The sequence below is a fragment of the Suricata suricatta genome, chromosome 2, assembly GCF_006229205.1.
Source record: "Suricata suricatta isolate VVHF042 chromosome 2, meerkat_22Aug2017_6uvM2_HiC, whole genome shotgun sequence".
Taxonomy (NCBI): domain Eukaryota; kingdom Metazoa; phylum Chordata; class Mammalia; order Carnivora; family Herpestidae; genus Suricata; species Suricata suricatta.
Window position 1 is genome coordinate 170,925,275 of NC_043701.1, and position 14,301 is coordinate 170,939,575.

Genomic DNA, 14,301 nt, shown 5'->3' on the forward strand with positions numbered 1-14,301 from the left:
GTTTCTTAGTAAATGGTGAATCACTCCCAGTGGTTCAGAAGCTCTTGTCCTCAAGGTTCATCATCCCCCTTCTTGTCCAGATGAGGAGACTGTCACTGCTCTGTGTCACGGAACCAAACACCAAGTACACCAGCACAGCCCAATGGCTCTCTTATTTCTCCTTGCATCAACTTGGTCAAACTAGTCTGGACTCACCATTGCTATCTGTTGCATCCCCCTCTCCCCCCTGCCCCTTGCTCTAAACAGCCTTCTTATGTGATAAAAGTGCACTCCTAAAGCTTTGGTTGGATTCTGATTTTGTCATTGGAAGTTGGACTGGTACTGCTTTAAATGGGACAGACCTTTCAAGGGTGCAGGGAAGCAAGAACGGCAACATGGCACGGAGGCATTTATGAACAGAATAAAGCGCACACTTTATTCACTGAGTGGTGAGTGTACAACAGTGACGCAGAGTACGGGGTGGGGGGAAACGGCGAGTGCTGGTTGCGACAGGAGCGTGGGACAGGTCGGGGCCGTAAAGCACAGCAACGTGGGGCCGGCTGGCCGCCCCCGCCTCTGCACACTAGTAGGTGGTAATCGGGGTGCAGACGGACACCCACTCACTTTCATGGGGGACACGACACATCTTTCCAACAGCAGTTCTTCCAAATATTCACTTTCATATTTCTGAAAGGGGAGGGAAGGAAGAACTGGACATCTTTTGACACTAGCAAAAAAAAAATTTTTTTTCCATTAAACCAAACTTAAAAGGAAAGGATGGTATGAGATTTGATGCAGGAGTGTCGGCAACTCACAGAAACCACACACGTTACCGGACGCGTTTGTACACAGAACCCAAAACGAACATCAACATCGTGGACAACTGTTTTCTCTTCCGCAGGATAAAGAAACATAGGCATGTTCCATCATTAAGTGGCTCTCCACCTTTCTGAATGGTGATGTAAGTAGTATGTCTCCTGCTACCTTTGGTGAATGGGTTCCAAAAGTGACTCATGGGATCTTCACTCTTGAGAGCGACGTTTTTGGAAGAATTTTATTTAACGGTAACAATTGCCAGTCGATTACATCAAGCATCAGAAAACGTTCCATTTAATTTTGTTAGGTATGCATATACTGTTTAGAAAATTTCTTTCAGCTTAAAAGGATCACCTCCCCCTTTCTTTTTGAGTTTGCCGTAAATTAAACTTGCCCAAATGAAGACACAAAAATCCATACGCAAAGCATATCCATCACCTCATTGCTTCCGGGGGAGCAAATGGAAAGTGATTTTTCTTTTAAAAAAGCCAAAGTAAGAGTTTCACTTTCTTTCCTTACAACACAGTTGGGTGGTTTCCTTAACGTACATTACACTCTAAGGTGGGGTCAACTATAAATCTCAAGCCTGAAATCATCCTTTTTTTAATAGAACATTCTTCAAAAGGGAGTACTCTTGAGTGAGGTGTAGGGCTTACTCACAAACACTTGGTTTATCAAAAGAAAATAATTTTAAAGATCAAGGAACATAATGTCAAGGCTGGCCTAGGAAGCGTAGATTACACAGTGACCAGGAATAGAGAAGACGCAATTTGTAAAAATTGAGCTTGCCCCGGAGAACACAGAAGGGGGATGACATGGAGCTCCTTCCCTTCCACCATCTTCCCTGACCGTCAGAGAGAGGGCTCACCTGCCCCTTCGACGCGCAGGACGTGAACACCAAGCTTTTTGAAAGAGTTTTTAGAAAGACCTACCTAGTCAAAAGTGGTTAACTCGAATTTTTGTAACTTGCAAAAGCGTATATATTTTATATAATCATCTGAGAAGCAATTCTTTAGAAAAAGGTGTTTGCTTTCAAGTGTAAAGAAATTAGGTGAAAGTTTTATAAACATTTCCAGCAAGACTTCTCTAGGCAGAGTTGATGGGTGCAACCAGTTTGAGACTGTGAGCTGCACAGAGAGTGTGCGCCATATTACCCACGAACTCTGGCTTTTCTTTGTGAGGTTGCAGAGAACAGGCAGTTTATTGTTAGTTATTGAAGAAGTCACATCGAAAACATTTCCTAACTAACCAAACCAAAATGTGGATGCACAGCGGGCTATACAAGTTCCCAAATGATCTTCACGCCTCGTCTTATACCACACAGGAAGACTAAATGGTCTCCTGGCTCCCCTGGGAGGAACCGTAAAGGAAGCACTGACTTTCATGTCGGCAGTGGTCTCTTTTGCTTCATGCAATCGGTGTGCTTAAGGAATCGCAAATTGGCCCGACACTCAAACATGTAGCCCTTGGGGTGTGTGCCTGGAAAGTCTGCCAGGTGTAGAAGTCCTTCCCTAGAGTGAACACTCCTGTTCATTTGGCTGTGTTCACACGTGGACTTTTTATATGCGGGGCAGCGTGGGGTTCAAGCAGAGAACGCTGATGTCCTGCGTAGTGGCCTGGACGTGCTAGGACAAGCATGCTGAGCCCAGTTTAAAAAAAAATGGATAGGCCATCGTAGCCCATATATGAGATTTGGCAGTTAGGTGAACTGGGTGGCCCCATGGCCCATCCCTCCAGCTGGCGTCTTCGCAGGGACCGGAGTTGGGGAACCCACTCCACATTACGGTTTTCCACGATCCCTCCCCAGAGCACAGCACTGCTCTGCCCACAGACAGGAGGCTACAGACTCTGTCTGGTAATGCATTTTTGCATGGGTGTCATTTAAATGAGCTAGTACACTTGATATGGAAAGAAGCTTCCCACCCCCACTCCCCAGGTTGGATGCAGAATTGAATGACAGCTATAACAGAAGCAGAGTTTCATTGGTGGGAGCAGATTTGGTTCAGATCTTTGACTACCATCGCAACTTTCCTCACAGACATTTGATGTGCATGCGCCTGGGTCATAATTCATCAACCAATGAAAACACTGAGGGTCTTTTGTAATCCCCATAATGAAAAAGATTTTCTCCACTGGCCTAGTATGGGGACCCATTTGGCCATCCTTGTTACTGATTCCTGGGAATACGCCATGGTCTTCACTCCTCACACGGGGCCAGGGCAAAGCAAGGACTAGGGTACGCGGCCTGAGGCTGCCGGAGCAGACCTCAGAGAGATGACAGGGCGGCGGAAATACTGAATGAAGCAAGAGGCACCAAACTGCGAGCTGCGATCTGGGGGCTTCAGACCAAGGAGGAACGGTTCCTCTTTCATCTACTCCATCAGAACCACTTGCAAAACGTTAGTAGGTTCAACACACACACGCACGCACGCACACACACGTTCCTATTTGTGAGAACAGCCCTCAAACATTCCGTGTCTAGCACTGAAAGGGCAGGCAGCTTAGATCCTTCGGGAAGAGCGCAGGAGAGTGCTATCAGGCAGGCCCAGAGCTCAGCACGGCACCCAGGTGACGGAGTGTGTCACAAGCTAGAGGTTCGCAGTACGGGTCCTGGGACTATTTTACTTGCTTTGTGCCACTGGGTCAGTTACTAACTCGTTCAAATACTTGGTGCTGGCAGGAGGAATTTCTGAGCTTTTGTTATTAGAGGCACAGGAAGAGAATTCGAATGATTTCTCCTCTAGCTTTAAAACAGAGCTTCAATTCCTAGGCAGCGCCCTGATGCACGAGAATAAATGTGGAAACCTCCTGTGCGTGGAGCTGGAGAGACCCTCCCTCATCTGACTCGTGTCTCATTTGAGCCACAGCCGGAAGCTTCCGGGAATCACGATGGGGTCTTACATGTGTGTTTCAGTGAAACGCCAGTCTCCGCTTTAAAACTTGTGCTGCTGCATCGGTGGACTCTGATGTGATGCTCTGAGCTCCACATCCAGCCTGATCCGAGGTCTGTGTCCTCCTCAGTGTGCTGCTGATCCGGGCCACCTCCACCATGATGTAGGCTGGCTTCTGACACCAGCACCCTTCCAAGAAGGATGCCTTACTGGGTGCGGCTGAGTCTCCCTCCTGACCTTTGAGTCATGCGCACGTGTGCAAACATTCCTTCAAAGCTGCAGCACAGCCGGACCAACATTCGAGCAGAAATGAAATACACACGTGCGTACAGACTCCCCAAACCACCCTGGGTGCATTTGCTTACACACACGCACGCATGCACACACACACACCCATGCACACCCACCTCCCACACACCATGAGGTCGACAGAGCTGGGCAGAGTAGGAAAGCTGAAAAGGCCAAATTAAATCAATCCGAGGCAGCATACCCTGGGGCTGCAGAGACTGTAAAGAGAACTGCACGCCTTTCCTTAGCCTCCTACTGAAAAGACCTCAAATACCACGCCCCAGACCCCGGGTGCGCTTGATGGGACTCAGAGGGCGCTGCGTAAGGAGCAGAGGGTGCGGGGCGGAAGAACTAGCGTTGGCTGGCGGGACACGTTTCTTTTTTTCTCTTTCTTTCTTTTTTTTTTGTTTGTCAAGTGCTGTGGCCCCTCGGGCAAAGCGCATCTCACAGCACACAACTGGGTCTCTCTCGCTCCTTTCCTGGTGGCGGGGGCCTGGGACAGCGGCTGGCCGTGGTAGGGAGGCAGCACGAGCCCCACAGCCTGAAGCAGGGACAGAAGTAAGGGAGATAAAGAGTCCTTCCATTCCATTTCCCTCTCTTTCTCTTAACATTTTTTTAAAAGTAATAGCTAAGTAATTTGCCCACCAGGTCCTAGCAAACAGCAGAGAAAAAGGAGCATGTTAAAAATGACTCTCAACCTGTCAAACAGCTGCCCGGTGCCCGGACCCTGATTTCTATCCTGCCGGGTTGGGGGCGGGGGGGCGCGGGGCAGGCCTCGTGAGGCCACTGAGGACAGGGGTGTGCAGGGTGGTGTGCCCACACGGATACGTCCCTCAGGCTCTTCCTTCTCGGCCACAACGCCACATCCACGAATATGTTCCTGCCTCTGGATTATGACAGCTGCTTTTTGGGTTTTTTTTCCATGCGGCATCTTAAGGGCACTTGCTGGCTCTTCCCCATCCAGTCAGCACTATGGTTAGACAACAGGTAAAGGAAATGAAAGAATTGCTCCTGTGGTATACATAAGGTGATGTAAAAAGGTCATGAGTGTGGGGAACACAGAAATTTCTACCCTGTGGCTGCTGGGCAAGTGTTGCCGGTGGTGGGCAGGCCCAAATTTGGCTCGCGGGTGTTTTTATCAGGTTTCCCCTCTCATCATTCCTGAGGGACAGTAGTTTGCAAATTCTCCAATCAAGTTTGGGTCTCAACACATCCTAGGTGTCACGGCCACGTCAGTCCTTTTTCTACCTGCCAACTACACGGTGCGGTGGGGGGAGGGGCCTAGAAGAGTTTCGCTCTCTTCTTCATGTCGTTGCGTCTCCAAAGTGGTAACTTGTCAAATTCCTGTATGGACATCCCAAAGATTTCCCGAAACACTTCTGGGGCTAAGTGGCGCTGTGATGGGAGAAAAGATCAGTGGTTAAGTCCTGATGGCCACACGGAAGGCCCTGAGCCTTGAGAGCTGCTCTCGAGTCTACAGGGGGTCATGTTGAAGAGCATGGCAGAATGACGGCAGAGGAGTTTGCCTCTGAGGCGTGCTGGCAGGCCTCGACTCACTGGCTCCTTGCCTGGTTGGCCTGAGCGGTGGGGGGGGGAGCACCCTGCCCAGCAGACAACAGAGCTGGTGGAGCAGTAATGATTATTGTAATACACTTAATGGTGATGGGACATCACAGAAGGTGACTCACACTCTGGAGGCGACTCCATTTCAGGTCGCTGGTATGTTGAGAAGATGTAGGGGAAATGGGCCATAGTACTAAGAAAACCAGAGAGAGACTTCCAGAATGGTCTCTGGGGAGCCCTGGGGCGTCCTCCTGGCTCAGTGGCAGGAGGTCCAGTGGATGCCTGGTCCCGGAGGAGAACAGATTCCACCTGTCGTCTCTCCTGCAAAGTTCCCTTAGGACAGTGGAGCCTTCATTCTCTGTGCCAGACTGACTTCACACACAAAGGTACCGCCTTTTGTCAGGAAGAAGTAGGGATTCTTTTTCAAGACTGGCAGCCAGAGTTTTTCTTAATTAAAATCACTCAGATGGAAAAGTATAAAGATCAGTGTTCCATGTCGAAGGAGGTCTTGGGTATGTGCTCCCCAGAGAGCCCTTCAACAAGGAATGTGGGAACAGCCAAGAGACACTCTATCGAGTGTTCCCTTCCCTCTCTCAACGAGCTCAACCCAGGCTCAGGGAGAGGCTAGGCTCTGGATGCCTGAAGGATGGGCTTCCATTCTACAACTCCAGCCCTCATTATGACAACATCGTTTCCACAGAAGGTGACTAAAATCAGACTGTGTCTCTTGGGTCATCTTTTGGGTTTCACCACGACACTTAGGCGGATCTCTTTAAGTGTATATTTGGGTTTGCATCCCAAGTTATCTTAATTCGGCCTGACATATGTTTGATGCTTTTAATTTTTTTTTTGGTCTGGGGAAAGTTGGGGGAAACGCACAGGTATCTGCAGTTGGGACTGGTTATTTATTTATTTATATGGTTAGTGCGTTAGTTTACCTCCAGCCTGGTTCTGTCCACGTCTCTCAGGATTTTGTTGCGCCCTCTGTTGGTCACCATCAGCATTTCATATGGGAATATCTGAGAAGCAAAAAAAAAAGACCTCTTCTAGGACACCATTGTCCATTTGATTACCAAGCAGAATCTACCTAAAATCTAGTACTCCCAAGGCAGAACTGTTAAGACATTATAAGCATAGTATCTGAATGATGGGTGTTCCCTCAAATATCCAATGGACGGGGGCCAGTTCTTATACTTTGTCAACTCACCATGTCTCATGTGGCACTGTGCCTTTGGAGGGCTTTGTGGAGTGAAAGAATACAAACTTATTATGTCTTTGGGGGGGGGTAAAGGTAAAAATTAGAAGTGAAATGACAGGAACGCGGTTTATACAGCAGGGTACCTGTGCAGGGTTCAACAATCTTGTTCCAAGACCGGCTCATGATTGCATGTGGCCAGACAGGCCCAGAAGCAGTGTTCTGGTGGAGGACATTGAAATAAGTCCCAGTTCTGGTCACTAGGGAGCACAGCCTTGGACGCTTCTGGAGTCTCAGGATGGTCTGGAGCGAGGGTAACCAATCATCCTGGTTTGCTCGGCACCGAGAGCTTCCTGGTGGAATGCTCGACTTCCAGGGCTCACACTGGGAGAGTCCTGGGCAAATGGGGTGTGCTGCTCACCCTATCCGGAGTGGTCTAGGGGTGTCCCAGTTCACACCGAGCATGCCTCACGGTGCGCATAGCCGGGGCCAAGTGAGTACAAACCTCGTAGGAGAGATGTGCTGTATTTCACTGTGAATACAGCGTACCGGACCCAGTGAGGGCTTAAACCTGTTGGTTCAGTGTGACAAACGCAGTGGAGGGTCAGGGTACTCTGTGACATGGGCTGTCTACTGTCTCGGCCTGGGAGCAAGTGTACCTCAACACTGAGAAAGGTGGAAAGGTAGAAAACCAAATCTTCCCAGGGTTATGGCCCCGTGTGCTGTTCCTTTTTGAGAGGAGAGAGAATGCCTACACTTGCCTTTGGTTCCAACATGTTGGGCATAGACACTCCCCGATCCATTCTTGTCCCGGACATGTGGCCATCAGGGAGGGTCTGCAACAGAAAACCTGCTATAAGAAGGAGCACACAACAGCGTGGGGAGCTGAGGAGGGACCTTGGTGGCCTCCCCAAACTCCCTGCTTCACTCTCAAATCCTGTTTTATAGATGTGTCATTTTAATTACCATAAATATTTCAAAAATGAAATCCTCGCTGCATACGGGCAGGAATACTGGGAATACTGCTTTTTAATCATCATGTTGGGGGAAAGATCCTGGCTTAATGACTATCCAGGGGCGCCTGGGTGGCTCAGTCAGTTAAGCGTCCATCTCTTGACTTTGGCTCAGGTCATGATCTCACAGTTCCTGAGATCAAGCCCCATGTCGGGCTCTGTGCTGAAAACGCAGAGCCTGTTTGGGATTCTCTCCTTCTCTCTCTGTCCCTCCCTTGCTCATGCACTCTCTCTTTCCAATAAAGAAATTAAACTTAAAAAAAAAAAACTATTGACAAATTCTTCATTTAGGCTCCACATATGAAAGTATACAGTATATAAAAAAAATTTCCAAGTCTGTGATTATTTTCCTACTTTACTCTTAGTTTTCTTTGTATTTCCCCCGCCCTCTTCATTCTCCATCATAATTTTATAAGGCTAGGGTCTAGGGAAAAAGAAATGGTACCAGACAGGACAGTAATTTCTTTTCATTTGGGACCATGGGAAGGAGACGACTGAAAGTCCAGAGTGGTTAAAACTGGAAGTTAAAACTGTATGTGGGCAGACCTGTGATGCTGGCCCACTTCCCCCGCCCAGAGAGGACTCTCCGAGGCCAGAGCAAGAGTTCTCTGACACATGGCCTGTTTCATGCCGCATCCAGAGGCCCGCAGGGCCTGCCTGATGTCAGCACACGGCTCGTCACATCAATGGAGAATGAATCAAACTGATCAACCCAAGTAAGGGTCTTCTTGACACAAATCCTTCCCTTGAGCTGCAACACATGTCTGGGTAGGTAAATGGCTGTTTTGCTGGTGTGGTCAACTTGAGAAAGACAGTGTTCCATACCTGGTAGTCTGGGAAGGAAAGAAAAAGAAACTTTCAGAAGAGGAAGGTCATAGAAGAACATGTTGATATACCATTTCCTATTGCAATTCCGTAGACAACTCTCCAATGCACCATGTTCTCTCTGCTGGGGTCTCTGGACATCAGTTATCAGTTAAAACACCCTTTTTTCATGGAAGCTTTCCCCACACCCTGGAGGTATTTCCGCCTTCTCTGATTACAGTATGTAACTCTGGAAGCTTCGCCCCCGTCACCTCAACCTGCCCCTGTCTCTCACTCAGTCATGTGCATTCTGACTGGAGGGCCATGTCTGGCTTAGAACGTGCTGTACTCCTGAGATCTGTCTGATCGAGAGGTTGGTGCACGGCAGGAGCAATGAATTCATTCTTAAAACCTCTGCTTCTCTGGTCTCATTTCAGTTGTGAGGCTTTGCGATTTTCATACATGCTCCGAGAGTTCCCCCGGGCTGGCTGCGCTCCGACTCTCGGATGTCAGACAGCACGAACGGGGCCAATGTATTTGTGACCGCGCAGCCAGTCAGTCGGCAGGGTGACCACAAGGCCCTTACCTCGGACTCCCCCGCTGACGTCCCCATAGCTATTGTACTGAGCAAAGTCTGTGGAGACAGGCTGAGATGAGGAAGAACACACGGTTAGAAAATCCACTCCAGGGTGAAGGGATTTACAAAATCCTAAGAGTTCTCCCCAAGCTGAATTCCTGAGCCCTTGTTATTTTTCTTCTACTATTATGAGAACGTTCTTTGCCTTTTGCAATGCCTCCAATGCCAGCACGACCTGGGTAAGCAAGTTATCTTTTAAAGATAAATAAAAATACATTTCTGCACATAGCTACACAATTACATTTGTTCTAGGCTTTGGGGGGAGGGCGACTGCAGCGAACTTTCCTGTATCTTTTTACAGCAGAGCTGATGGCTCAGGGTATTACTTTTAGCCTGAAATATTTGCCACACGATCAATCAATGCAGACTTCCCACGAGCTTATATAGGCTCTTCTTCCATCTAAAGTCAGTCTCTCTTTCTCTCAATGGAAATTTTATTTTACCTGTAACTCAAAGTGATTGCCACAGTATCAGAGGTTACAATTTTCTTCATATTCTAGCATTGAGATCACATTATCAGACATACACAGACCGTATGTCGACACTTCATACCAGGTCTGAAGAAGGAATAAAACTCAGGAACAATTCATTGAGACATCTTACCCGGTGAAGCCCATTTTTTCCATAGCCTGGGAGAGATGAGGTTTTGGATGACAGGGCATGTGCAGCTGAATGAGAAAAGGTTAAAAAAAAAAGGAAATCAGAAGTCCAATTCTTAAAAGCTTCTTTCTTTTAAAAATAAACTCTATCCTTAATGTGGGGCTTGACCAAGAGTCACATACTCTACCGACTTAGCCAGCCAGGTGCTCCCGGAAGTCCAATTCATTAATGAAACTGGCAATTTAGCTTCCACTTTCAGAAGAGAAGATCCATAGAAAAATGGGGAAAAAATAACCCAAATAATGTTGGGCTCAAATGTTCAAGAAAGGTCACCACATTTCGGTGATGCAGGGAATGGATGAAGAAGGAAGAAACTGCTTGGTGCTGCTTCATCTCCGAATCCTCAATACAACCCTAATAACGCTATTATTCTTTCCTTCTTTTAGGAGAAGAAACAGGGGCAAAGAGAAGTTAAATATCTTGCCCAAGTCAGTCATCTTCTAAACAGCTAAGCAATGACCTGAACGCAGGGCCATCTGGATGCATCTGCTCACGCCCCAACTAGTCTGGGAGCAGTAAGTGACTTGAAAGCCAACCATGTTAGCAGCATGCTCTCCTGGCTCACCACAGCAGGGCTCCTGAGAGGCGTGGGACGGGAACCCCATTAATCAACAGCACGGCACTGCATCAACTACGGGGCTTCGGTGGGGAGCAGACCAGGGCTTGAGTTCTGGCTCTGCAGCTTAACACCTCTGCACGGGGGCTCATCTCTGTAAGTCTGTTACTTGACTCATGTGGATAGAATGCTATATATTCTTATAAAACACTCTGGAAACCTAGTGTTGCTAGTTATTTATAATGTGACATTGGGGAAGTTACTTAAATTTCCTATTCCAGTCTTCTGATCTGTGAAATGGGGTTAATAACATCATCTACTTCATTGGCATGTTGCGAGAATAAATGAAATAATGTTTAACACAATGGATTGAGTTTAGTAAACATTAAACATACGTTTAAAGAAACCTCAAGAGGGACAATCAATGCACTAATTCAGAACACAGGAGAAGAAATACTGTGGGTTAAGAGAGAATTGGGTTATAACAAATATAAGCAGGGGGAAATACACTGATAAACTATTTCAGCCCGATGTATAAGGAATCTCCTTCAAAAGTATCAAAAACAACACTGCTAGTCTTCAGTTCTTTCACTGAATATCTAAACATAAAATCATAATGGGTTGAAAATGTTCAGGTTTTCTATAATCAAAAAGCATCCTATTCTCTTCCTCCCCCACCTTTTTTTTTTTAAGTTTACTTATTTTGACAGAGAGAGAAGAGACAGAGGATCCAAAGTGGGCTCTGTGCTGATAGTAGGGAGTCTGATGCAGGGCTTGAACTCAGGAACTATGAGATCATGATCTGAGTTGAAGTTGAATGCTTGACCAACTAAGCCACCCAGGAACCCTCTTCTCTCTCTTTTTCAAATTTCATTTGAGAGAGAGAGATTGAGACAGAGTGAGTGAGAAAGAGAGTGAGCAGTGGAAGGGCAGAGAGACAGGGATTCCCAAACAGGCTCCATGCTCAGCACAGAGCCCGACTTGGGCCTTGATCCCACAATAGTGACTTAACTGACTGAGCTACCCAAGTTCCCTGCCTTTCCCTTAAAATTTTTTTTTTAATTTAAAAAACCCTTTTTTGGATGTTTTATTTATGTTTGAGAGAGAGCCAGAGACAGAGTGAGAGCAGGGGAGGGGCAGAGAGAGAGGGAGACAGAGAATCTGAAGCAGGCTCCAGGCAGCTGCCAGCACAGAGCCTGCCATGGGGCTCGAATCCATGTACCATGAGATTATGACGGGAGCTGAAGTTGGACACTCAACCAACTAAGCCACGCAGGTGCCCCTGCCTTTCTCTTTTTTTTGTAAGAGTAGAATAGTCAAAATGAAATCAACTATAAGGGCTTGATTCACATTGTCAAACAGGGCTCTCGATTAAAAGGGTAAATCAATTTCATCAATTGTTAAGAAGTCTCTTTTACAAAACCAAGTTCCCTTGAGCCAAAACTCATGGTCCTTCTCTAATGGAAATAAGGTAATAGGAATTGAAAGTGCATGGGTTTAGAAAGTCTGAGACCCTTCCTAGGCTAAGAGCCTATCAGTGGCGACTTCTGTATATGTGAATGGCCTCCACTCCCAGCAGGGAGTGTAAAACCCAGAAAGACAGAAAATCCTGATCATATACCTTCTTCCTTCCCTGCCTGATCTAGACCTCTCAGTGACTGAGCTTTTCCTTTATGTTTACTTTTAATTGTGTGTGTGTGTGTGTGTGTGTGTGTGTGTGTGTGTATTCCATAGACCCTCCGAGAATCCTCCAAGGGCTCCCCTGTTGGGGCCCATCAAGCCAAAAAGCCTGCAGAGGTGATTCCACTGTGACGGCAAAGCCTCCGGGGGAAGCGTATGTGATCGTAAAGTCCCTAGCCTTGTCTAGGAAGGCGCTACCCTGGATAACGGTTGGCCCTCCCCCCATTTGAGGATCAGGACAAAAAGAACATAGGTCCTGGGAGACTGGGGTACAGTGCTGTGTGGTCTTTGGGACCCTGCTTCCCCCTACTTGAAAATGTATGTGCTTGACTGCTTGACCTAAATGGATCAGAGACTGGGGTTAGTTCTCCTATTATTCATACCTCTTGGTAATTGTGGTTTCAGTAAATGGGCAGATTTTCTGATTGAAACTTCCTCCCTGGTTAGAGGCACCTTACTCACAGACTATTGTTTGAACCTTTAAAGAAAAATAGCCTTGTCATAAGCTTCAGTTAATATTATACTATATACGCAAAATAAGACCCCTGCTGATGTATTTTGAGTGATGAATTATGTTTTTTGACCTTCTGTATTGTACCTCATTCCTGTCTTTGACTTTCTGTTCTCTCTTCCGTGAAAACAATGATCTTTTCTGAAACATGAGATTCCTAAGAAGTTGCAAACAATGTAATCATTAAAAGAAAGATGTAATCACCTATGGTATATAAGACACCAAGTTTCACAGTAAAGTGTGGTCTCTTCCACCATTCATGCTGTCTGTGTTCTTTCTTGTAGATATTTCACCGACACCAACCCCCTACTCAGGGACCCTTAGACTCTGGTGCGTGGTCTGGTCCCCTGGACTCCCCCATTTCCATCATGAAGAAAGTACACAGTTAAGGAAGAACTACGACTTGTAAGCTAGGTGGACATGCAGTGGGGTTCCCACACTTCCTTTCACGAAGAACACACTGTGGGCTCCACCAGGCATGGCCATGCCTCTTCCGGAACATTCCAGGCAGGCTCCCTGCAGGCAGTGGGCTGGCTCCCGGTTGGGAGAAGGCAGTGGGCGTGCTGCTCACCTGAGTTGATGGGAGAATCATAGCGACTGGCCGACAGGGATGACCGCTCTCGGCTCTCCTTCTCCATCTCTTCTTTCAGTATCAACTGGCCCAGGCCTGAGTTGAGCTATTCACAGAGAAAAGACACATGAAAGTGGAGTCCCCAGTTATGGTCACAGACTGGCAGTTTCTGTGGGAGAAGGTCCTGCAAAACATTTCTGACTCAAGAGTGGCCTGGAGGCACTGTAATGTCAGAGCCTGGTGGTCCCCCAGGGGCGGGCTAGGTTTCGGACCCTGAACCCCTCTTAGCCTTTTTGAAGTCAAGATGCCATCTCCCCCGGCCATGTCAGAAGACTGGTCTCTCCCTTCCACCCTCCCCAACGTGCCAGCAGGTGACCTCAGAAGTCATATGTGTATGCAGATTTTTGAAGCACAAAGGGGAGTTTGGGGAGAGTATCTTTTAAAAAGGAAATCACATTGATTTGTTTAAAAACGAGAAAACAAAAGTAATCCATGCTCATTGCACAGATTTTAGTAAATCTAGAGGAGTAGCCCAGAGTCCACCACCCAGAGATAGCCACCATTTACACTTTGATTTATATCCATCCAGTATTTTTCTACGCCCATATTATACAACACTGGGCTCATTCTATAAATGCAACTTTGGGTCCTTTCCCTCCATATAACTAGTATCCTGTGCATTTCCCAGATGATTAAGTATCTTTGAAAAATGTCACTTGAAGGGATTCATTATTGTTTCTTATTGGTGGGAGAGTATATAATTTCCAGGCTCCCTCTACCCAGGCTGTAATGGACTCTTCTCCTTTTGGCCTTCTGGGATGTGGTGGGAGGGGCATAATGACATTTTGTCCCTTCCCTCCTGGCCCAGACACACACGTTAAGGTGCTACAAGTCCTGGGGAAAGACCTGGACAGATACTCAGTCCCAAGGAAATTCCTTCTGCAGAGGCCGTCCTGGGGAAGGCAGGTGCTGCATCACGTGGGCGGACAGCTTGGCTCCGCCTGGCCCTTCAACATGTGCCCTGCACACACACACACACACACACACACACACACACACACACACGCAGTCACGCCCTCCTCGCAGAAGCTCGAACATTCCACGTCCCTCTGCCCGCCAGCATCCAGGCCATGTCTT

The 14,301-nt window shown here is 47.3% G+C and overlaps 1 protein-coding gene across 21 annotated transcripts in view; it reads right to left on the reverse strand.

Annotated features, from left to right (window-relative positions):
* Positions 1-388: 388 nt before the first annotated feature.
* Positions 389-14,301, reverse strand: part of ABLIM1 (actin binding LIM protein 1) — a 293,495-nt gene continuing 279,582 nt past the window's right edge. For all 21 annotated transcript variants that reach the window (XM_029932620.1, XM_029932624.1, XM_029932618.1 and 18 more), the window contains 7 exons: positions 13,165-13,270; positions 9,790-9,854; positions 9,136-9,196; positions 8,571-8,578; positions 7,494-7,568; positions 6,476-6,556; positions 389-5,369 (listed from right to left, as the gene is read on the reverse strand). In XM_029932620.1, coding sequence (XP_029788480.1) covers positions 5,256-5,369; positions 6,476-6,556; positions 7,494-7,568; positions 8,571-8,578; positions 9,136-9,196; positions 9,790-9,854; positions 13,165-13,270 — 510 coding nt within the window. In that variant the 3' untranslated portion in view covers positions 389-5,255. The remainder of the gene's footprint in view (positions 5,370-6,475; positions 6,557-7,493; positions 7,569-8,570; positions 8,579-9,135; positions 9,197-9,789; positions 9,855-13,164; positions 13,271-14,301) is intronic.